Here is a 25,358-nt window from a genome sequence, read left to right as displayed (position 1 = left end):
TTAGAAGTAGATGCACTTAACCTATGATATGTCTGTGTAGACTGGGAGAACTGTGCTTCACTGGTTACAATTTAGCCAGTTCCGTTTATTACATTTATTTCTTTGGACACTTAGTCGTAAATGCAGTTTAGTCCTGTGGCACATGCAAGAAGGCACGCGCGTTTCTTTAGTGATGGAATTTGTGTCAATTGTTGCACAATCAGATTTATTAGCTGTTCCATTTTTTTATTAGATGAGTATAAGACAATACAATATTCCATGTACCTGTGTTGATATTTGAGATGAATAGCAGTTGTCTATTGCTGCGAGAGAGGTTAATAAATGACTTTTATAGTAGTATTTGTAATAACTGTAATGTATACAATTTTAATACATGCTAAAAAGAGGAAGTTTTAGATTTATGTCTGTGATTCATGGCAAGTCACAGTTTAAATCAACTCTGTGTTTAACAAACTAGTGAAAAGCTTGGTAATTGTACCATAACCATAAAATCAGTTCTAGTTAGAATTAGGTAACGGTAAATAAAACCAGCGCTTTACCTGTGGTCTCGCAGTTCGCTGGATTGCCGTGTATCAGTTTAGCGTAGGATATTGTATCTTCTGCGTGGACGCCACTTCTTCAAACTGGATGCGCTGTCTGGTTATTAATGGTGGAGCGATGTCCCTTTTTGGTCTGCCTTGGTGAACACCGCTTAATCACCACTGCAAATAAGGATCATTGAACCCTATAAGGAGAAGATGGTCCCAACAGCACACACTAGTGTAATTCTAAGCCTCACAGGCAGTGTATGCAGCGTATCTTGACTTTGCATCCATGGTCCATCCAGCATTGTCTCTGTTAGCGCCGTCTGCACTTAATATAGTTACTGTTTGTGCGCTGGTTAAGTTTGGTGAACGCAGCTCAAACTCAATGTTCACGGACGCAGTAAAAGTGTATTTGCCAGCACTTAAGGTGATGTTTGGTTTGTTGAACCACAGTGGCTGGACTGGTTGTCTCCAGAATGAGATTGTGATGTATGTCTTTGTGCCACAAGATATGATCTAAAGTTATAGCACTTTATTTTACTCACCAATCCTGAACATTTTTCCAAAATAGGTAGGTAACCTTATAGGGGAAAGCAAGAACCTGATTCTTTTTTTGGGGTGGTTTTAGCCATACTCCCAACCAAGGGTCTTGAAACAGGTGGTGGAAGTTGGGGCAAAAGCTATCCTGATAAACTTCTTATTGGCCAGAAACATGGTTTTACAATATTAAGAAGCAGTCACCGGGCAAAAAGCAAATAAGAAACTCAACTTACTAGTTAAGCTGAAGGTTTTGGAAATTTTTTATGTCCTAGAATAAGCGGTAAAAGTCTAAGGCAGACACATCCCTCACCTAGATACGTACGTACATACTCAGTGTTGAGACAGAAGCGTAACACAGAAATCCCTATGGAGAGATGCCAATAAAGATCATATGACTGTATTTCCAAAGCTGCTGACAGCACAGGAAATGGGGAAAGTGTAGGTGGTTCTACATTACCGGCACCTCCTTCCGACAACCACATGACCTGGATGGCCGTGTGCACGGCCTCAGCCATCCTTTGTCAAGATCAATAATCTCTAATAGTTTCTTTGCAAGCCTCCATCTCTCATCAATTTACCTGTCGGAGAACGGAGGGGAGAAGGACATTCTAAATACCCATCTATACTGCCTTGTACTGAACAAGCTAACAATGATAATGGCTTGTGGTTGTAAAGTGTTGCAGATCACTCTTTCTCCTGCTAAATTTTGGAGATAATTATTTGGGATGAATCATCAATGACGGCACCAATATATTAGATGTGCATTATTAACAAATAATGCCCTAGTAGTTGTTGGACACTAGGCTGCCATGGTATTATGGCAGAGGGATTTGTAACATCCTCTGCTTTGTCCAGATGAGTATACTGGGCCTCTCTCTTGATGCTGTGGTCATGGAGGTAAAATAACATTTGAACTTTCTTGACAGTCTCCTTATGCACACAATACAATACAAAGCAAGTTATGACCTGACTGTCATTTCTGTAGAGCAAACCCTCCCTTGCACACTTCCACTCTGTCCTGCGCACATCACATCCTCTTATATTGTGCATTTTCATTCGTTATGCTTTTGAATCAATGACTGCTAGGTAGTGTTTAACACGTGTCTTGGGCATTAGATCCTGATTTACTGGTTTGATGCAGGGTGTATTTCACCTTTACTAGAAGGTGTGTGATTCTTCCCAACAGAGAAACACGTTTGACCTGAATTTAAATATGGGTGTGTCTCTTTAGTGAAGATATAAAAAGAATGTAATAAAATCGGGTGCATGAACACACACGTTGTGGCTGTAGTAGGAAGAGTGAAGAAGAGTACAATCTGCATTTTACATGTGGAGCTCTAGTTGGTGCATTATAAATGTGTTTACACATTTTTTGCAGAAACTGTGCTTTTTGTTTGTTAGAAACTCACTAAAAATGACTGTATTTAAATTTAGTGCAAATGTATCTCCAATAGCTTTTGATGAGAAACTTTAGTGCCAGTTTTGCCTAAGGTCCCCATCTGTGTACTCGAACAATGTTTGGCAAACTTTTTAAAAGCCACGTTAACCCTTGTATAAATGTAGCACTTGCTTAGCACAGCAGATGAATCATTGATGCTTATGCAGAAAGGGATGGTTCGGTTTTTAAGAAAATGTTTGATGTTATGTACTGCGACATGCCCACATTTTTGCTTTTATTAATCCACCATGTGTTTTCTTGAAACCCCGTGCACACTACCCATCTGTTTCTACGTAAGCGTCACTCATTCCACTGCAAATAAGGACTACTCATGCCCAGACCTGTGAAGATTTAGTGCATCCTACACACAGTGCGGTTAGTCCCTGATTAGTCCTTTATTCTGAGCTATGGCAGGAATCCCATCCATTGGATCCTTTTTTTTTTTTTTTATGTGTATTTATGTTAAAATCAAATATATAGCTACCTTAGACAATAAAATATGACCTATTAGTATCTTTTAGTCAAAACTTGGTGCGTTTAGATGGCTTTCTGTGTATTACAGGGAATTACACTATTGTTTTGTCGTCCCCTATTTCATCTGCGCTTCCTTCAGTAGATCGATGGATCCTCCGCCAGTGATTTCTGAGCTGCGATCCAAACTCGTCTCGACTATAGAAAGCAGCCGGGGAAATGGCCGGTGGAGGGACTCATTGATCTCTGTTCCACAAGTCGTGTATGACCTAGAGATTGTTGTAAGAAAATAACATTTTGTATGGCTTTTCCCCTCAATGTCTGTTTGGTAGTGTTCACCGAATGTCTTGGGCCTAGGTTCTGGTGTACTGGTTTTATGTAGGATGATGTGTACTAATGTATATGTAATACATGCATTGATCGTTGCTTTTTTTTTTTTTTTTGGGGGGCCATATGGACTCTGAATTGTCAGGTCTGAAAATGTTTTGATGTCCCTTTTTGTATGAGATAAGGACTGTGTTGGTAAATTAAAAAAACAAACTAAAACCCCCACAGTACCCAATTTGTGATCTGAGTGTGAAAAAAAATACTCAAGTCTTTTGATGTATTTGGTGGCAAACTTAACTCCCTTGAAAGTTTCTTTGTTCCTCCAGTTGATTAATGTTGTAACCTGATGTCTTACAGGGCAGTATCCTGTATAGCTGTGTTTATAGCCTCTTGGAAAAGTTTACTCATTTACTTCTTCAGTTTAATCTGTAATATGTGCAAATCCTTTCATCTCACAAATTGTCCTCTTGGAATATACTGTATTGTGTGTGTGTGTGTGTGTGTGTAACATAGAGGATGTTATTGCAGTCATTTGTGTTCCTTTATACAGGTGAATGAAGTCTGTCTATAATGTCTCAATAATAACCAATGACATTTGATATGACTAGTAGTAGTGCTGTATGTATGGAATCCCCTTATTCTCTTACCTCTTATACATGTAAGGCAGGCAAAATAAGTGCAGATATGAAAACAAGGGAGGATCCTGATTGTGCAAGAGCTTACAATCTAATGGGAAATGGGTAGAGCCAGAGATAAGAGGGTGGCATTGAATGGAGACTTGGACAGTTGTGAAGGGTGGTTACTACTGTCATGACATTGGGAGGAGGGAAGATGTTGAGCTTTGGGTAACATTGGGACATCCATGCGGACATAATAAGATGTTATAACAAGCTATTAGAGATGGGGAGAAGCCGGGGGGGGGGGGGGGGGGGGTGTGTGTGTGTGTAACAGGAAGGGGTGTGTATATGAATCTGGTAGAGCATTTGGTTCTCTGGTCCCCAATTATTGAATCCAGAACACTTTCTCCTCCTCTAGTACTTGCTCCGAGTCACTGGCCCTAGTACGTATCGTTGCCCTTATCTGCCGTTGTACCTACCTGTTGCTTCTCTGTGAGGTATCCTCTTATTACAAATATATTACGAATGTGTTCTCTTATGTGATCTTTCAGTTTCCGTGTGTTCTTCCCTATGTAGTCAGCACTGCGTCGCACTACAAGAAATGTCGTCTTATTTTACTTGTATATTTTCATGTTATCAACATGCTACATCTATGTTCCCACACATGCTCCACCACTTGTTTTATCATATTAATGGAGGTACTTGATGATCTCAATGCTTCACATCTGCAGTTTTCTGGTAAAACAAATTGCGGAACTTCATACATCTGCAAGAGAGGATAATGTTTACATGTAATACCACAGGGATCATTGTCCGAGTAGTCTGTGACCAGTCAGTCTGTGTCCATTCAGGCACCTGTCTCTTTAGCGATATATTTGTGACCTGGCAATAGTGAATCCCTGTCTCCAATCTTGGCCTTATCAGATGCTGCTTCATTAATTAGTTCAGTCTCTTTCTCTGGAAACCTTTCCGGGGTCAAACAAATTATTGGTAAACAGATTGTTCTCTGTAGTTAATTTTAAATTAAAATCTTTTCAGTTATACTTGGGATTCACTTCCAGGTCAAATTGGATAATCTGTAAATGGAAAAAAACTATGAGATCTCTAAATGGATTACTATCTACAAACGAAGGTGCTTATCTCACCGTATCATAAAGGAGGTTTGCGTAATATGGCATAACTTAGAACCACTGTGCCAAGTATTGGCATTAAAACATTAATTATGTACAGGTAAAACAAAACCTATCATCTGAAAGTCTATATGAATCTTGTGTAGGTCCTTATTTTACCAAAAAGTGTTGCATCGCTTTAATACCGTGTTCAGTGGGGGGAATATGAAGAGGACACATCTAGTTTACTTTAACAGTAGCACAACTTTCCCATTTGTTTAATGGCTCATTCCTTTCAGTGGATTTTGCAGCATGTAGAAACGCCATTGACATTAATAAGAGAAGCTTCATACCTCCTATTCATTTGAAAACACTCATTAAGTCAAGTGAGCGCATTTTGTATATCGACCCTCTATCAAATGCTTGGCTTGTGTGCCCCCACGATGTTTGTTTGCTTTTTTGATGCAATGCCAGTGGGTACGGGGCCCAAGAGTCTGGTGGTATTAAAGTGACTGGGTGTGTAACGTACAAACGTCGGTCCCTTGGGCATTACATTGTGAGCTGGTTCTTAGATAAGACTGTGATGGTTGTAGGTTTCTTGCTCTTCCTCTTGTATTTTGTTAATAAATAGCTTCATCATGTTAAAGGATACCCTTAAAGGAACATTAAAAGTTGGTATTTTAATTTACAATCCCCCCCCCCCTCCTTCTATGAGCGGTTGGATTGAGTTTGGAAAAGTAAGATGGGGAGACAATGTCAGAATTATAATCCTATGTAGTTATTGTGGTCATTTAAAGAACTAAATATATATAATGTGTATTTGTTACTATGTTAATATGCAGTCTGGTCTATTTCATACAGGAGCCATACTGGGCAGGTCGGAGACCAAGGAATGTATCTACTATAACACCAGCTGGGAGAATGATAAGACTAATCGCAGCGGCATTGAGCACTGTCATGGAGACAATGACAAGAGCAAGAGAAGACATTGTTTTGCTACATGGAAGAACACCTCTGGTTCTGTAGAGATTCTTAAGCAAGGCTGCTGGCTGGATGATATAAATTGTTATGACAGGTAAAGACACATTTACTGCACTGTGTGTGTGTGTGTGTGTGTGTGTGTATATATGTATATATATGTGTGTGTGTATATATATATATATATATATATATATATATATATATATATATATATATATATATATATTTAGTTAACCTGTGCATGATACTCATGCATTCTAGTCAAATCAAGCTACTTAAGGTGTTAAAAAGGTTCTTGTCATGCATTTGGGCCTAGCCCAGGCCTCCTCAGGGGAAGAGCGTTACTTCCCGACGCAAGCGCCCTTTTTTAACGTGGTTTTGTCCACATGTCACCACCTCATCATTTTTCTCCATCACCTCATCCTTCATCTTCATCGCCACATCCTTCATCAAGTTACTTAAGGTGTTAAAAACTCCCCACTGTCACCCCCGGCAACCACCAACCACTCCCAACTGTCACTTCTCCTTCAAGAAATATATAGGTCAGTGTATAACTCTGCCCAGCAGGTGGCGCTGCAGCTTGGTTTTTTTTTTCCCACACGCCACTAGGCTTTATATAGTAGATAGAGAGAGAGAGATATAGATATAGATATATATATATATATATATATATATATATATATATAATTTTCTCCATTTAACACCGATGTTTTTTTTTCTCTAGTAAAATTGGTGGATATTAAATAGTGAAAATATTAAAATATTGACGGATGTTTAATGATAAATCTGTGTAAGCTGCAATGGGAAGCAGACGGCTGATATGAATAGGTTGTATATAATAACTGTGTCTGTTTATCCTGCCTCTTCCATGCTGGCTGACTGTTGTCACCAGGCTGCTGGGGAAACTCTCTAATCTACACCTGGATCACAGTAATTTGGACTTCTAGCGTTTTACAATAAGGAAGCGGCATTAAAATCCAAACCCTGTAGTAATATATCCTGTGTTGGGAAAGTCATGTAAATTATGGTCCTCAGTTTAGGCTGTTCTGTGCCCTCACCCCCTCCAGCATAGAAACCACCATTGGGGAGGTGGTGGAACTGTAACGGGACTATACTGTATTAAGCTAATAGAAAATGCTATGGAATTATATATTTGCAGCATGTTGTACATTTGCTGGTCATAAGTTTATAAAAAATCTTTTGTTTTGATCCAGGAATTATTGCACAGAGCGGAAGGAGAACCCGGATGTGTTTTTCTGCTGCTGTGAAGGCAATGTCTGTAATGAGCGATTTTTCCACCTTCCGGAAACGGAGACTACACACCGTAAGTTGGTTTTGTTGTATTTATTTTTTAAATATGTTTTGGGGTTTGTCTTTCACTGCAGAGAAATGTATTTGGCTACAAATGTTAGTTTTGTATTGCTTAAAAATCGGCTTTTTTCTAGGCCCTGTAATGCCTTTGGACCTTAGATATCCGTCACTTTCCCTATACTAGGGAGAGTTATGTTTTGACTCCATTTTAATTGTGTTCAAAGCATGTCGCAGTATGTGAGAGAGAGTCTATAGATTTCTGGGGGGGTTTTGTACATAACCATTAGATTATCGAGCAGTTACAGCAGCTTTATTGCCATCATTGAGGGGATCATAATACAAGTTATGTACAGTTACGATGAAGATGGCGCTACTCTCTAATGAGATTACAAACTAAGGGGGGGGAACCATTGTTACCAATGCAGAGTTCGTTTCTCTGGTGTAATGTGCTGATCAGCCGCTCGGTCGCTTGCTCTCTCTGATGATGTTACTCTATATTGCAGCAACCTCAAACCCACTTACCACGAAGCCGCCTCTGTTCAACACGTTACTTTATTCTCTGGTGCCGATCATGGGATTTGTGGTCATCATCCTCTTCTCTTTCTGGATGTACAGACATCACAAGCTTGCCTACCCTCCGGTGCTGGTCCCGACGCAGGTATGTCTCTGTCGTATTACATGTGCATTCAGTCTGATATCTGAGAGCAGTAGTCTTGGCGTATGTTTGCTCCCTGAATAAATAATCAGAGCGGTCAGTGCACCGAGACCTGACACCATCGGGTCAGAGAAGAATGTGGAGTACATTGTATTTACGGAGTCCTTTGTAATTGCTGCTTGGAACAGGAATCCTAAATCTGTTTGGTTTGATTTATATCCCGACCTGTAATTGTTCTGTGCTCCTGAGCTCTCCCTTCCGTGTCCTACCAGGGTGCAGTCATGTGTTTAGGAGATGCTGCTACTGGGACGTGTGACCAGCTTCAGAGTTATCACAGCTGCAGAAACTGAACACTTGGCTCTTTAAATAGTATATCGGGGTAGAAAAACCTGGCAAGGAAAACTAGAAAAAAATTCCCAGATTTTTATTTTTTAGTACGTTTAAATATAAAAAATTGTCCTTCATTTCAGTACCCTATGTGTGTGTGTGTGTGTGTGTGTGTGCGCGTTTTTATAGTGACGAGGGTATTGCCAGTCTGATACTGAAGGATTAATTTCCCAGAGCCAACCCTAAAACATTATATAAACATGATTTAGGTCACCATGTCCTCTGATGATGGAGCCTTGTGCACTTTCTGTACTTGGTAAAAAGCAAACCATAGCCAGGGTTCCACCAGGACCCAGTTAGCTTGGGAGAGAGCACTGAATACATAGAGCGCTAGGTTCTCTTTCTGGCAGGGGAGCTGGGAGTAAGCACTCTGACAGCCTGACTCGCCTTCAGAGTCCAGTGTTCAGGCTGCATTGTCCTTCCTCATCCCACAGCGCTCTCGCTGTACCTGCGACGGGGAAACAGATTTTTTTTATTTTTAATACTTTTTATTTACAACTACTTTTATGTAGTAAAGAAAATCTAACCTCCCAGAACCCGGTAACAGATCCTCTTTAATGTGTTCTAGAGGCGAGTGAGTGAATTACTCAGAAAATGATGCATAAAGCGCTCGTTACAGCGGCCATATTTTGCTGTCTGTCGCAAATCACAGGCCCTGGTTTGAGATCAGTTTAAATATTTTTTTTTTTACTTAACCGGTATACACACAGTACGGTTTAATCTTACAATAATGATTGTATAACGCAGTAGGTGTTATTATTTTTTAATGCTGCTTTATCCGACAAAGGGGGAACATTGTTTTAACGGACACATTGAGAGAAATGTCAGCTCTGTCAGACAAGTCGGTTACTATAGAACTGATGCAACTGGATGTAATGTCTTTAATTCCACTTTAATCTGATCCAAATATTTTACCCAGTGCTGTATACTGGCCTGTAGCAGCTATGGGATTGTTAGACTATTTGTTTGCATTTCAGCAGCTTACAGTAATTTAGGACAAGTGTGTTTTTTTAGAGGAGAGAATTGCATTGCTTACCCCAGGATTAAACAGTTTTATTTGTCTTGTAGCTGTTGCATTAATGGTGAGTGTAGGAATCTATAGGTAGATGTTTGTCCGTATAGACTGATTTCCACTGGCTGCAGCCAGGCCTCGGATATAGACGTCTGTGAGCGGTTTTTAAGATGTTTGTGTCCTGTGATGTCACCGGTGAGGCTTGTTCAGTGGTTATCCTGCAGCCTAACGCTTAGTATGGAGCGTTATCCACACGCAAGGAAAAGGGAAGTCTATAATGAATGGTAATCATAAGTGACAAGTGAAAGTTCTACATTGTCCCCAAATTACCGGGTCTGTTCCTCGCCACTGTTAGCTTTGTACATTTTTATCTGTGTTCATACCACAGGGGTAACTGGTCCAAGAATAAACTACTTGTTTTCCTTATGATATGGATCCTCTAGATTGCTCTGCCTTATGGGTGAATGTTCGTGATTGTGCAGAGAAGAACACGTGGAATCTGTGTCACAGATGTGTTGTCCACGTATCTGTAGCACACTGTCAGTACTAGGGTTCTCTGTCGCCCTCTAGCTGCCATCACTGCAATGTTAGTTTTCAGTGATATTAGTATATGCACATTGTGGGTGATCATGCAAGTTGCGGTTGTTTTGATAGGAATTACACTTTGTCATGTATGCAGACAAAGGTGTTTGCGGGTTAATGTATTTGTACACTTTCTGTGCATTATTGGTAAGCTACAGCTAAAGGAGTCCTGTGTTGGCCAAAGACTTTCATAGGGAAAACAATAGGTAAATGCTTTGTGTTGGAAAGGTTTAGTGATATTATAGTGAGACGGACTAATAAAACAAATCTAAATCAAAGTATTTGTTAGTGACTTCAAATCCGTATTGGATTGTGTTTCCAGAATAAATGTACAAAATGAAGACGTGGCACCATTTAGTACATGTTTGTGGGACAGGCCTCAGCTTGAGCTGGGAGGTCAGTGCCCCCTCTTTATAGATGTCCTGCTGGTGGACGCTGCCCCCTACTGGTTAAGGATGCAAAGTTACTGATTGTTTCAAAAACAACAATTCCAAGATGTAGTTACTTATACTGTCTGGATAATGAGCTGGAGTAAAGACTGTGCCGTTTGTGAGTGTCTGGATGTATAGATATGATCTGTCTGATGTGCTAGCAATCAATGACATTTGTACATGGTCTTTGAATCACTCCCACAATAGATTTGGACTAGTTTTCCTGTTTCTTTCCACTTATCGAGTGATTTGTTGTAGTTTGTGATGGAGCAGCTGGGCAGGTTCAGTCTCTGCATGTAGAACCTTTATTTGCTCTAGGAATCCTGTTACATATCCACTCCTCAGCCATGATGACTATAACACCCTGCATATCTGTTTGTCCTGTCCAAGCATTTGTTATTCTTCTCACCTTCGTGCTTGGATCAGCAGGATGTAAATAGGTTGTCTCGGTCATATTTCCCATGACCGTTTTGCCTTGTACCTTCTAGTTACTAGTGGAGGGATATGTATTTCTGCATCTTATGGGTAGGACGTAATGTTGAGTATAAATCTGCAATATGTCCGTTCAGTTGATTAACCTTAGATGTGCTCTGTGCGCTCCATCCAGCAAGAGAGAGAGTATGTCGGGTTCTTGTTGTCTTATACTGATTTAGAGATGTGAAGTTTTTACTACAACAGTGACCTCTTGTGCACAAAAGTAAAAGTGCAGCCTTCCTGCATGTCTTAGCGATTACATATTGGCCGAGCTGCAGATTTCTAATCATGTTTAGAAGGACTGATGGGATTTATTTGGCCTGACACGGTTATTTAGTGTCTGGTTTTTTTCTGTAGTCTTGGAGAGATTATAGAAACACATGCAATTCTAGGAATGTAAAATGACCTGAACTTAATGAGGTGCAGATAGTAATTCCTTTTGCATCTGTGTTTTTCTTCACAAGCACGCCTTTCACATTATGATAGAGGTAAGATGATTTGTTTCCGCAGATTGGTAACACTGGGCGCTATGCATGATACATTTGTGGGTGTTTTTTACTTTTCAGACTGTAACATGCAAACACACATGGCCTGCGCACGTGATCAATGCTGGATACATTGTGATGTATTAATAGCGACAACATACTGTCTAACAGTTTCTAAAAACTAGCTTCGCTCACTGTTACAGGGGCTGTCTAATGGAAAGAGGAATGTACATAATTGATGCTTTGTATGATTTTGTTTTATTCCAAGTTATACCTAAAGAACTGTATGCTATTTGCTAGAACAGTCAAAACTATTGGGCATTATAGTTAGAGCTTATTAATCGTAACAACTTAAAATAATTTTTGATCTTATTGTTTCTGGCATGCTTTGAAGCTTAAATCTGGCACATGTGTGAGGCACTTCCACACTAGGGAATACAGATATACAATATATAGCTCTCTTCCTTTAAGAGCCTACAAAAGGTCCTTCTTTAACTTGTCATATGTTGTAAATACACACGTGTCACTTTGCATGTGCTACATGTCTGCAACATTTCTCATCCTTATGTCCAAACATTATGGTGAAGAATGATTCCAGATTATGGCAGAACAGTCTGTTTTGCGATGTACATTTCCTTAGGTATTGCATGTATGATACAAACAGCCTTTTTGTCGTGATCCCGTAACACAGAACCTGACGTTAACGGCTACCTCTCTTGCAGGATCCAGGCCCTCCCCCGCCCTCTCCCCTGCTGGGGTTAAAACCTCTGCAGTTGTTGGAGGTGAAAGCTCGAGGAAGGTTTGGTTGCGTGTGGAAAGCTCAGTTATTAAACGAACTTGTAGCTGTCAAAATATTCCCCTTACAGGTATGTCATGGCATGTTTAAACTTGATTGTCCAAATACTTTATACTGATTGCACAGACTTGTTATCTCTATTCAGTGTACACAAAAATGTGTTTTTAGGAAATGTTTGTAACCTGAGCGTATGTTAAATTCCTGCCCCAGGAATCCCGCCAAGGCAGTTTGCTTGTTAGACGACACTTTCTTTACACTTTGAGAAAAACGTAACAACTGTTTAAAACATTAAAAGGTCATAATTAGTCTAATTTGGTGAATTTAGTTTATTGTGTTAAATTGTTCAGTAGCCATTAATTGTGATCACTGCTATGTCAAAAATAAAACTGCTACAGCTATTTTCCTGTGAGTAGCACTTCAAGGGGAAGATTAAATTCTGTGTCGCTGGAACGTCCCGCAAAGACTCTACCACCGCGGCCGCTTGAAATCTTTGCTTACTTTTGCTTGAACCTCATTGTTGTGTGAGCAAAAATAAGGTGAAGATTTCAGTGTCGTAATAACTGGAAGTGTGCTCAGCCGGGCTTCTCACAGAACTGAATTTGCCCTAAAAAGATTTCCTTTCACAGTCCAAAACCTCATACTTGTTGACAAAATGGACCCATGTGTACGTCTGTTGGGATTCTGGCCACATAACAAATGAAGTGTGAACGTTAATAGTTTTTTTTAAAAATAATTATATAGCGCCAGTTATATTATGTCCCTGCCCCATTGGCGCTTACAATGTAAATTCTCTAACACGCACACACGTGTCCATTTTGTCAGAAGCCAGTTATCCTACCGTTGTGTTTTGGACTGTGGGAGTAAAGTGGAGCACGCAGAGGAAGCGCATGCAAACACGGAGAGAACATACAAACGCCACAAAACTAGGGCCCTGGTTGGAAGTGAACTCATGATCCCAGTTCTGTGAGGCAGCGATACTAACCACTGTGCCACTATGCTGTTGTATTAACGGAGCTAGAATGTAATTGTGTACATGTTTCCATCCAGGACAAATTGTCGTGGCAAAATGAGTATGAAATTTACAGCCTGCCTGGCATGAAGCATGAAAATATACTGCAGTTTATTGGTGCAGAAAAGCGTGGGACTAACCTGGACACAGACCTGTGGCTGATAACAATGTTCCACGACAAGGTAAATGATTGATTTATGGTTGAAATTAATGGACTGCGTCCTAACTTCTCTACAGTCAAAGCGCATTTTTTTTTTTTTTTTTATTTAAAGTGTCCTTTTATTTGTGTATTATTCTTGTGCTGCTTTTTGAAAGTTGTAGGGTCGTCCATGCATTTTTTTGAAGTATATCTAGTTGCCCACCATGGTCAGTTAATGTTATCCCTTAATCTGCTGTGTTTGTTACAGTGATCAGGATAAGCTCTTGTGCTCTGTGTGTAACTGTGATTACTCCCTTCACAGGGGTCACTTACAGACTTTCTCAAGGCAAATGTTGTCACTTGGAATGAACTCTACCACATTACTGAAACGATGGCTCGGGGCCTGGCTTACCTCCACGAAGATATCCCAGGTCTAAAGGACGGGCATAAACCGGCAATAGCCCACAGGTAGGTCTGCCTCCATCCTCAGCCCCCCATCTTTTATGTTATGTACCAACACGTGATCATTAGGGTGTCATAGATGTAGAGCCCCCCCTGTTCTTAAAGTTCTTTCCTAATCACCTAACCACATTTTAATACATATGTATATATATTTTATTTTTTTTATAGGGATATCAAGAGTAAAAATATCCTCCTGAAAAACAACCTGACGGCCTGTATAGCAGACTTCGGTCTGGCTTTAAAGTTTGAAGCTGGGAAATCTGCTGGCGACACTCATGGCCAGGTAAGTGCCCGACTCGTGTCCGTTTGATAGGCTGTGGGAGCAGGGGTTGGGTGTGGACAGTTGTCATGGTAACCTTGTCACACACTTCCTGTTTGGAGAATGGGCAGGATATGTGTCTGGTGGTTAAACGGTTAAGCATGTTACAGTATTGCCTCTGTGCAGGGTGTGCATTGGTAATATTTATCTTACAATGTGCTTACAGTGAAAGTGATGTATTAGATGAACAGTTACATGGCAGTTTGATGCACGGAAGCAGTGTGACCGCCACCCGCTCATTTCTCTGACATCCGTTGTATTTCAGGTGGGCACTCGGAGGTACATGGCTCCAGAAGTGCTAGAGGGCGCTATCAATTTCCAGAGAGACGCCTTCCTAAGGATAGACATGTATGCGTTGGGCCTGGTTCTCTGGGAGCTGGCGTCGCGGTGCACGGCATCGGATGGTTAGTATGATATATAGCCTTGGGGGGGGCGGCTATGTCGCTGTCACATGGAACTGTTGGTGACTGGTATTTTTGCTACCCCCTCTTCGTAGGTCCTGTGGATGAGTACATGTTACCGTTTGAGGAGGAAGCGGGCCAACACCCGTCCCTGGAGGACATGCAGGAGGTTGTTGTACATAAAAAGAAAAGACCCATTTTAAGGGATTGTTGGCAGAAACATGCGGTGAGTAACCTGGCCTGCCTGGCTGTCTACCTGCAGCCAACGGTATATTTGTTATAAAATACCAGATGTTCCTGGTGCCTGTGTCCCATCTGTGAGCCTTGTAGGCTGGTTCTTAAATGGTTTCTGTTTCCGTCCAGGGACTGGCGATGCTCTGTGAAACGATAGAGGAGTGCTGGGATCACGACGCGGAGGCCAGGTTATCGGCGGGCTGCGTGGAGGAGAGGGTCATCCAGATGCAAAGACTTACAAACATTATCACAACAGAGGATATTGTGACAGTGGTCACCATGGTGACGAACGTGGACTTCCCGCCCAAGGAATCTAGTCTATGATACTTGCACTTGACCAACAGAACTCAGAGCTGCTAAGCTACGGAATGACTTTCTCAGAAAGGTTGGTCATTGTTTGCAACGTCCGTCATATAGGAAGCACCAGACTTATTTCATTCCATGGGACCTGCAACGCTTCTGCCCCAAATAGAGGAATGAATTAAATATGAAGAAAACACTGTCCTCTCCCTGGATAATTAACTGACACCAGTTTTCTAATCATGTCAGAAAGGACTGAAACCTTGAGTGAACTACTGCTATAATATATATATATATATATATATATATATATATATATATATATATATATATATATACTTTTTTTTTTATTTTCAATCAAGCATTTCATTTCAGACTTAAAAAAGGGTAACTGTTTTTATTGCATTTGCTGTTGTGTTTCTATAAATGACTATTGTACTACCAATATGACACAGCTTGTGAATGTTCCCTGTGCTGCTGTTTTATGTATAGAAACCTAAAATAATTTGTGGGACACTTTAAAGAGGCTTCCAAGCGTACTTTAACCTCCCTCGACAACCTATACCTCAGTTCCACAGTCTCTAAATTATACATTTGAAAACACTAAGCAATTTTAATAATAAATGTAACCAGTTGTACCACATTTTCAATGTGTTACTTAACAAAGAAAAATACACAGTAAGAGATGTTTAACCCATCAGAGATATCGCCTATATATCCACCCAAGGTGATGCATTGCTTATGGGTTAAATAAATGACTTACTAGCCCTTCTCACTGGAAAGGTTAATGTCCACAGCCAATAACCATTCCTAAACAGTGTTTTATAAACTTTTTAATTTCTTGGAGCCCCCACTCCACCCCAGGTAGGTAAATCTATCTTACCTGCCAGTGTATTTATATAGGTTTGCTGTGTCTGAGGAATTATTGAACATAGAAGCATGTTTCTTTTTAATTTTGCAAGCGCTAACACTGGTTCTCCTCCGTTTCTTTGTGGTGTGTGTCGTCTGTTCAGAGAACGGCCAGCACAGCTGTTTCCGGATCTCCTCAGGAAGCTTCATAACCCACAACTCCTCACTACGCTTACAGAATTAGTCACACCGTGCCATCGCGTCAGCGCAGACCTGGAAACTTGCGGTCCAGAGATCTCCCCGTTTCTATAAACTGATGCAGATTTTGCACCGCAGATTTCATGTGTTGCAGTTTTAATAGAGAGAAATATAATCAGGGAAAATTGGTGAAATATTCTCCATTATGCAAATAGCGGTGTAACCAATACTGATGTGGTTAGGACACACTAGCAGAGAAACCGACTGACACACCATGGTGTGTTTCGGCTGGACATAGGAATAGGTGCCAAAGTCTGTGTCAACGTGGAGAGGAGGAAGGTACGGTGCCTCCGTGACCCCACACATAGTGGAAGCAGCCTTGTCGTGTGCTGAGCCAGTGTTTGGTAGAAGGCCACCTCTCTGTTCAATGCACTGGGTCCCAGTATCACTGGTTCCTAGTGTATGAATAGGCTGCCTTATCCGTCAATACAGTTCAGCTAACAGAATGGCCGCCTGCACTGCTTGTTTGGCAGAGGTGCCCTTTAATTTGTTCTGTGCATGCCAAAGCAAAGCTTTGTTTTTCTGTAATTTTACAGTGAACCTACATGAGCAAGTATTACGTTTTGTCAACTTTTATATGCAGGAAATTTTGTTTTTACCAATCAGGAGCTCACTGTAAGGGTGTAATGTCCCGGGCTGCAGGTTTGGTCAGGCAAAAACATTGGTCAATTAGGGGTAGATTTACTAAACCTTCTAAAAAAAAGTAAAAGTGGAGGATCAGATTCTAGCTATCATTTATCGTGTACATTCTGGATCAGAGGTGTGCCCAAAACTCAGTCCTCAAGAGCTGCTAACAGGTCATGTTTTCAGGATTTTTGTATGCAGAAACGGGTGTGATAATTACCTTTCCAGGAACATTAACTCTGCTGTACATGATTAAAGAAATCCTGAAAACTTGGACTGTTGGTAGTTCCTGACTGCTGCGTTTGGACACCTCTGTTCTAGAATGTACGTGATAAATGATAGCTACAATCTGATTGGTTGATATAGACAATACCTCCACTTTTCCTCTTTAGAATGTATAATTAACCTGTCCCTTAAAATACAGTTCAAGCCACAGAATGACCAGCGTGAAGGAGGCAAGAAAGTGATGGACGTCTAGGTTCAACATGCAAAAAACTTTTAGTTCTTTGTGACCTTGTTTCCCTCAGGTTTCAGTAGCTGTGCCCCCTACACCCCCCTGCCCCCCACCACACACAGGAATGGTAAAATGGTACTCTGAGTGTTATTAAAATAAGAGATTCTGTTCAAAACACATTGTTTTGAGTAAATATTTATCGGATACTTTTATCAGGCATAAGTTGTGTTTTTCTTTTCTTTTTGTTTTAACAAGTATTTAAACAAAGTTGTTTGTTTTTCCCTAAAAAAATCATGTAACTTAAAATCTGCGCATTTGTACTGCGGATTTGTATTCTAGCAGTTGACCAGGAATTATTGTGTTTTTTTGTTTTTTAAAGAAAAATTGTGAGCTGTTAACTTATTTCTCCCTTTCGAATATGCCAACGACAAATGGCAGCGATGGGATTTGTCTGGTGACTTGCCTTAAATAAGTAACTGTATGTTATTCTTAAATCTCTAATTTTATCTCCAGAGGTAAAAACTCTCCCAATAGCTTGTAATGCTTTTGAGACTTTATGCCCTGGGTAGAGTGCGCCCAGGGAAAATCGGGCGTATTTTTTAATGCTCGGACGGTCTTGTGTTTGCTGAAGAAAATGATGCCCATGTATCCTGTATATTCTCTTTTGCCGTAAATGGCTGGTTTAGGGTCAAAAACTTGTTGGCCATCTTCTGCTAAGCTGGAATCCACCTCCCAGGACCCCAGCAGTATCCTCTATGGACACAGGGATGAATGGACAATAGGCCGTGTGAGAGGGGTCTCTGGTCTTGTGCTCGTGGTTCCATTAAAAAGTGATTTACTGCAAAGAAAAAAATGTCCTTTTCTGTGATCATGTCCTGTATATGATGGATCAATTCATTTAACTTACTGGTGTTTTACCAGGATCAAAACAATCAACTGGTTCCCCAAATAGTCACTGTTGGGTGGGATTTCGTGTATGTATACAGTGTATGTATATGTGTGTTACATACTAAAAATCATGTATTTCTTTAGATCAATGGAAAAAAAAATATTCCTGCTCGCTGAGCATTTTATTTAATGAATTCACCATTATAGCTTTTTATTTTGTGTATGTACAATATCACCGCCGCCTCCTGTATAGACACATTTTCACAGTATACCAATAACACCTTATTTATTTATAGTACAACAAACGCTATGCTGATTTCAGCTTTAAAACTGCTGTCTGACTATTAAATCTACTTGCTGAGGTCAGATGTACAGTTCATTTATGTACAGATGGGAACATCCTAAAGTGTGTACACCCCTCTCTCCTAATCCTGTGACCTTATCTGTTCTACTTTAACCTTCATATAGCTGATGCTGCCAGTGTACCAGTATTTAGGACGGGATAGACTAACACTATCCTCCCCCAAAATAGCAGCCTCTTATGTGTAAGCATCGGGTATATGTTAAGTCTCTCATCTGACTTATAGATCTGTAGCCAAATATTTGGCTTGAACGACAATCCGATTCAAATTTAAATTGAGCAGAAATGAGTCAAGAAACGCTAAGAATCGCTAATCGGGCTTATTCTCAGAAGCGTTTACTAGATCAGTGTTTGACAATACAAATCAGCGATACATTTCATAATCTAGAAACGAACGCTGACCTGTTTTCCCAATGCCTTGAGACATGTACTGAATGTAATGAAGGTCTTTTTAATCCCGATTATCTGTGACAATAGCTTGACTATTATAACTGCCAATTTTTTTTATTTTTGTTTGTTTGCTAAAGGTTTTTTCACTTTTTACCAATGTTTTCCAGTCTCTGTTTGAAAACTTTTTATGGCTTTTCTTACTAGGTGCATTTGGTATAAATATGCATAAAATTATTTATGGTTTCATTGCCAAACGATGCAAAGGGAAAGTGCCGTTTGATGGAAAATCATTTACCTCAGATAATTCAACCAGCAACTATGTCATTATATGCAGTTCCTCAGTCCATATAATCCGTTACCTCTGATATTTGGTAAGCAATTCTAGCTTTGGCTCTGTGTATCGGCCAGCATTCAGGAACAGCTTGCTGTACTACTGTTTAATAACTGCAGTTCTTTTTTTTTGGTTTTTTATTTGTTTTGTTTTTTTCTCTCCTTTGTTTAGCAAGTACCTACAGAAAATACCCTGGTAAAAGTGATTGTTAAATATTGTACAAATAAATAAAACCTGTATGCTATCCCCACCAAAAAACCAAAACCAATAAAAATGAAAATGACACTTACATTGAGACTTTTTTTCTATTTCTTTGAAGGTCACAGTAAATATAAACAGATCACTCGGTCATTTCATGGTCTTTAGTTTTGTGGGAATGCAACAGAAACCGGGGGGGGGGGGTAACTCTGGTTATGAAGACACAGCCCATTAATATAGGTTAAAGCACTTCTGCCTCACAGCACTGGGGTCATGAGTTCGATTCCCGACCATGGCCTTATCTGTGTGGAGTTTGTATGATCTCCCTGTGTTTGCGTGGGTTTCCTCCGGGTGCTCCGGTTTCCTCCCACACTCAAAAAAACATACTGGTAGGTTAATTGGCTGCTATTAAATTGCCCTTAGTCTCTCTCGGTCTGTGTGTGTCTTAGGGGATTTAGAGTGTAAGCTCCAATGGAGCAGGGACTGATGTGAGTGAGTTCTCTGTACAGCGCTGCGGAATTAGTGGCGCTATATAAATAAATGATGATGAAAGCGAGATGACCTCGAGCTGTGGTCTGGATGCGTCTGATTTAGAAGGCACCGTAAAGATTCCGTTTCCAATGACAACGTATTTAATAAAGGTTGCAGGGAACACTGTACAGCGGCATTGCCACCATAGACACCAACATGATAATTGTTATCCAGCTCCATTTACTTGTTGGGTTCCTGTGTGGATGAGCCCTATGGCTGTTAGTGGGACTGCACACCCAGTAATTACAAATCAATAGTTTCTACTTTTTGTTTTGTTAAATACAGGTTTCAGGCTAGTAACCACATACAAAATAACACTAGACTCTTCAAAAGTATACACAAGTGTTTGAGGGCTGAAGTGGGGTGATTACAATAATTCAGATACTGAGTAAATTTGTCCTCCATATTGCTCACAATTTCAACTGAAAAATTTGACTAGATTTTCTATTGGCTTTTGCAGACAATACATAGTACAATCGTCAAAGACCCTGAGCTGAAAAAAATAAGCCATTCTAGTAAGTATTAGTCTTCCAACCCAGAGTATTTAGGGAAGGGAAAATATTCCTCAGAGGAGATGTAGGTTGTAGACTATATGTGCTCAATTAAATGGCTTTCTGGAATCTCTACTTTAGCAAAAACACAATGGTTAAGGGTGCATACTAAATCCCAGGGCCTTAGATCTGGTTTTAGTGAAAGCTGGGGAGGAATTCAGTATTTTGTGATATGAAACACTTCGGGGGGGGAACAAAAAAAAACCCCTATGGAGTGTTGTCCAGCACTAAACTTTTTGTTGATTCCCCCAACTCTAGTTGACTGTAGGGGAGCAAGTTACCCTTGTCCACCTCTCTGCAATTCACAAACTTATGGAAGGGGCTTGGGTTGCCATTCAGTGCTAAATCCACTACGTTCGAGAGACAACCGTTTAGATGAGAGCCAGAGTAAGAGGAGCCTGAAGAGTGACTGACTGTAACTCATGCCAATGGTGATTTTCCAACTGTATCGCAGAGAGTGACTGTGCTTGTGAGGAGATCTATATATACCACAGAATAGGAGATAGATGTAAGCAGTGTACCTATAGAATGTGTGGGTCAGGGTGACCCTATAAAGTTAAGATGGGCAGCTCTATAGTTACAGGGCTCAACAAACCCCCAAGGTCAAGTCGCCATGGCACTTACCAGAGCCGGATCATCCGTTAGGCAACCTAAGCTCCTGCCAAAAGGCTCCGTTTTTATGGGTGAGTTTTAATTTATTTTTGCAAGTGGGGGGGAGGGGGCAAAATAAATTCTTGGCTAAGGCCCCATGGGGTCTTAATCAGACTCTGCACTTAACTTCATCTGCTGGATCAGAATTTACCTCCCAGAGCTGCTGTCATCTGCATTTTCTGAAGACTGCACTCTGCTCTGAGCACCAACACCGGAATCTAGTTGACACCGCAGAATCCAGTACACATGGTCCAGCATTCTGGAACTGATCGAATGGGCTCAGTGGTGGCATGGAGGTAATTTGGGCTGAGCTGATGTATAAACTGTTCCCAACTTTGATTAAGTGCAGAGGTGCAGCACAGTGGGTAAGAGAGGGGTTATTAACTACCAAATAAAGCTACATTATGAGGACTAGATTGGCTAATGATTCTTGATTGGTGACGGTGACGAAAACTATTAAATGGACCATGATGAAGTGCAGGAAGGAAAGGGGGGGAGGGTAGAGAAGGGTTGTCATTTGGATAGATGTATCATGTCTAGGGATGAGCTGTGTAAAGAGGGAGGGGGTAATGTGTGTAGTCTGCTATTTAGTAGATACCATATGGGAAAAAAATGTTTTAAGATTTAGCAGCTCCTAAAACATTTGTAGAGCCCTGCAATATTATTTTAGGCAAGGACTACTCTGACCTCCCCTCTTATGTGTGTGTGTGTGTGGACGATTGCTTTAAAGACCATGGGATAAATGTATCAATCTGAGAGTTTTCCGGCGGGTTTGAAAAGTGGAGATGTTGCCTATAAGCAACCAATCAGATTCTAGCTGTCATTTTGTAGAATGTACTAAATAAATGATAGCTAGAATCTGATTGGTTTTTCAAACCCGCCGGAAAACTCTCAGGTTGATGCATTCACCCCCATGAGTCTTTACCATGTAAAATGAAAGAATTGACCTTACTGTAAACTTGAGACGCTCTCAAGGCACCAAGACTGTGGAAAAGTAATATAATGGCCTCTATAAGAATATCATCTAGACCAAGTGTGTGGTAAGGTATGCCCACAATATTACAAGTCTGCCAGGTAAAGTTGAAATTGCATTTGAGTAACGTCACAGTGAAGACCAATAGTTAAACCTTTGCATTTTATGGAGTTCACTTAAAAACTTGAAAGCGTGCAGCTCATCAAAACAAACCGATAAATAGGCAATAGGACTGGTGAAGATTAATACATCATCGGCTTAAAGGGAGAGTAAGATTGGTGATGACAGAATGATGTGGTTCTGTCTGATATGAAAAGCTTGGGGATCATTGGTCACAGTAAAGCGGCCAGCTATGTTACGTGTCTTATAGTGTAGTGAAGGTGGTAGAACCATTCTGGATACGTTGTTTCCTAGCTGTAGGAGAGGAGTACACTGCTATATCCCATTTTCAGAAGTGTGGACCAAAACTGAATTTATGTAGTTAGATGAATCCAGTCCCAGTATAATTTAGTGACGGCATTTTCAGTGTCTAGTGATCCTGCTTCTAGATTCTAAAATATTTGTTCAGCCCTGAAGTAATATTTTAGGCAAGGAACTCAAGCTACCCTATGTGTGCGCATAATGGCTCACAAGACTGGGAGTGTGGAGATCAAAGTCTCATGTATCAAGTTATGGAATTGTTATATTGTTTCTGGTCTATTTGGGATGAAGCCTTCTGGGTCTATGTAACAGTCTTTTGTGAGGTGACCATTCAATCTAGTGGTGAGGATTTTGATTTTGAAGTAATTTCAAATCTGAGATGTTGAAAGAAATTAGTCTGTAATTTGTGCAGTTTGTAGGTGAGACTGGTGTATTGCCAAACATAAAAATTGGTGTAGTCATGGAGGGTTTAAAATAAGTCTGTCCACATGAACGTGTTTTAGGGAGTGAAAAAACCCCCACATAATTTTTCACAATACAGCGCTCGCCCATAAGAAAAGGAGCACACAAGTATCATTGTGCTGCATTAAACACCGTTGTGTTTAATTACAGACTATTAACAGAGCAAACAGGTCAAAACAGATTATTAACAGAGCAAACTGTACAGAGCTGTGACAGCTGCAGTTTGACCTGTTTGCTCCAACCGTCTTCTCCACAGTGCCACCATCCATCCACCTGAATATGTTTTCGGGCACCAAAGCCCTATTATGGGTGCCCCTCATCCTCTGGTGGCTCTACTGCTACATTGACTGGGGACCAGCCAATGACCAAGAGGTCTCTTCAGCACCATCAACTGAGGTCCTCCACGCCTCATTCCTCCAGTTGACCCTGCAGCTACCTGTCTTCATCACCTTGGGGGACTAGGCTGTACCTCTGCCTGGTCGTTAGCAGCTACTGGACTCCTTCCTGATGGATATATGGATGCTGCTCTGCTTGATCTCTGCAGGATCTCCAGCAAGTCCCTCCAACCCATGCTGGGCTGACTGGACACTGATCTTCTCAAAACCATCACAAATCTCTTCCACTTACTACCAAGTACCACCACCCTGCACTCTCTCTGGGGCATGCCAAGCTGTCTCTAGCCCTCCCTACAACTCACACTTCTGCCTGACCACTCCACTGTTTACATCCCATGCTCCCCGTCAGTACTCACACCACCTCTCCTCCACTCATACTCCCTCTTCCTCTCAAATCCTGCCTCTTTGTCAGTCTGAGACCCCCCTCTCTCTCATACTCCTCACACATCTTCCCCAATCACTTACCCCATTTGCCTAACTCTCATCCTCCTAGTGTCTCACTGCCGCTCTCATAAAGCCTCACATTCCCTATCTAACTCCTACCTCAACAGGCTGCTGACCCTGACCTCCTCCACCCACAGCTCTGCTCCTGCCAGCTGGTGACATCTACCCAAATAACAGGCCTTGTCCTATCCTCACCCTTAGCCCATCTCTTGACTCCAAAAGGCTCTCACCTTTTCCTTACCCCCCTCCATTAGTCCCAACCTAATGGGTAATGGCCGCTGCCCACCTCCCTTTATAACCACCTCCCACCTGTCTCTTGTGTTGCTCCCCTCTCCCTCTCAGACCCTCCCCCAGCATTCAATGCTTCAGACACCCCCTCAAAACTCACCTGTTCACCAAAGCCTACATACCACAGCCTAAACCAGGCCTGTCCAACCTGCGGCCCTCCAGATGTTGTGAAACTACAAGTCCCAGCATGCACTTCCAGCTATCAACAGGTTGTCTACTGGTAAAGCATGCTGGGGCTTGTAGTTTCACAACACCTGGAGGGTCGCAGGTTGGACAGGCCTGGCCTAAACCCTCCCCACTTCAGAATGAAAGCATGTCACCAACCCCCCTGCTTATTCCTCTAGGCTGCACCCCCCTCCTGCCACCTACTTTTGTTTCTGGTACGTCCTCTGCTATATGTTTATATCCAACCTTCCTCCCTGTACGCTGCTCATGTCATCCTTCTAATTCCGCCTCTGTTATGCTGCTCATGTTTGTTACACTCTTCTTTTGTCTTGTTTTATAGCACCCTCATATCTCATCTGGTTCTAATACCATGTTAATTTACATAATTGTGTTTACCCTATTTGTACTACCAGTATGGTGCTGCCTTATAAATGTTAATAATAGTAATGCAGTTTACCTAATGGTAAATGGTACAAACCTGCATTTAAAATCCTCCATGTACCATAGGGTTTACAGCACTGTATCATCACTGGAGCACAATGCTATGTGTGTATCAGTCCAACAGCATTTTCCATTATGGCCAATAATAATTAGATCAAATTCAATCAGATAATTATCAGGCTTGTTGTGAAGCCTTATATGCTGATATTGCACCGTGGCCAGTCACTGTCTGAAAGGTATTTATTATCTTTTATATAGCACCAGCCAACTGCACAGCACTTATAATTGGGAAATAACTATAGCAAAGGCTGAGCAGTATAATATATAAATAATAAATAAAATGTTTGCTCGTAATGGGTAACTTTGCAAGAGAAAAAAAAAATGTTTTTGCCTAATTAGAATCAGTTTTCCGGTTACTGTGATGACTCACACCTGACGTAGGATTTCTGCGTAACATCGGGAGCTTAAAACTCCAAAACACAATGCTGCTGGCAGATGACAGTTCTATAATGTTTGTTTCCGTGGTTACAGATGTTGTTAAGGAGTGTCCGTCTTTAACAATCTCTCAGTCCAACAGCAGCAACGGTATTTTACGCAAATGATTTCAGACAGAGTTTTATTTGAAGTATCGAGAGTAAGTTGTAGCACCTAATATAATGATCCTCGTTAAGCAAATTATT

General features: G+C 41.0%; 1 protein-coding gene across 2 annotated transcripts in view; it reads left to right on the top strand.

Moving 5' to 3' along the window:
• The window catches only part of ACVR2A (activin A receptor type 2A), a 31,331-nt gene extending 11,881 nt beyond the window's left edge, over nt 1-19,450 (top strand). Inside the window, exons 2-12 of one of the 2 annotated variants that reach the window (XM_075180927.1) lie at nt 5,888-6,101; nt 7,222-7,331; nt 7,822-7,976; nt 11,324-11,347; nt 12,067-12,210; nt 13,188-13,331; nt 13,611-13,756; nt 13,919-14,033; nt 14,335-14,473; nt 14,566-14,696; nt 14,834-19,450. In XM_075180927.1, coding sequence (XP_075037028.1) covers nt 5,888-6,101; nt 7,222-7,331; nt 7,822-7,976; nt 11,324-11,347; nt 12,067-12,210; nt 13,188-13,331; nt 13,611-13,756; nt 13,919-14,033; nt 14,335-14,473; nt 14,566-14,696; nt 14,834-15,028 — 1,517 coding nt within the window. In that variant the 3' untranslated portion in view covers nt 15,029-19,450. The remainder of the gene's footprint in view (nt 1-5,887; nt 6,102-7,221; nt 7,332-7,821; nt 7,977-11,323; nt 11,348-12,066; nt 12,211-13,187; nt 13,332-13,610; nt 13,757-13,918; nt 14,034-14,334; nt 14,474-14,565; nt 14,697-14,833) is intronic. The other variant, XM_075180928.1, reaches the window with a different exon arrangement.
• The last annotated feature ends 5,908 nt before the right edge of the window (nt 19,451-25,358 follow it).

Source organism: Mixophyes fleayi, chromosome 7, assembly GCF_038048845.1.
Source record: "Mixophyes fleayi isolate aMixFle1 chromosome 7, aMixFle1.hap1, whole genome shotgun sequence".
NCBI lineage: Eukaryota > Metazoa > Chordata > Amphibia > Anura > Limnodynastidae > Mixophyes > Mixophyes fleayi.
The sequence above is the reverse complement of the archived record's forward strand: the minus strand, read 5'-3'. Positions and strand labels throughout refer to the sequence as shown.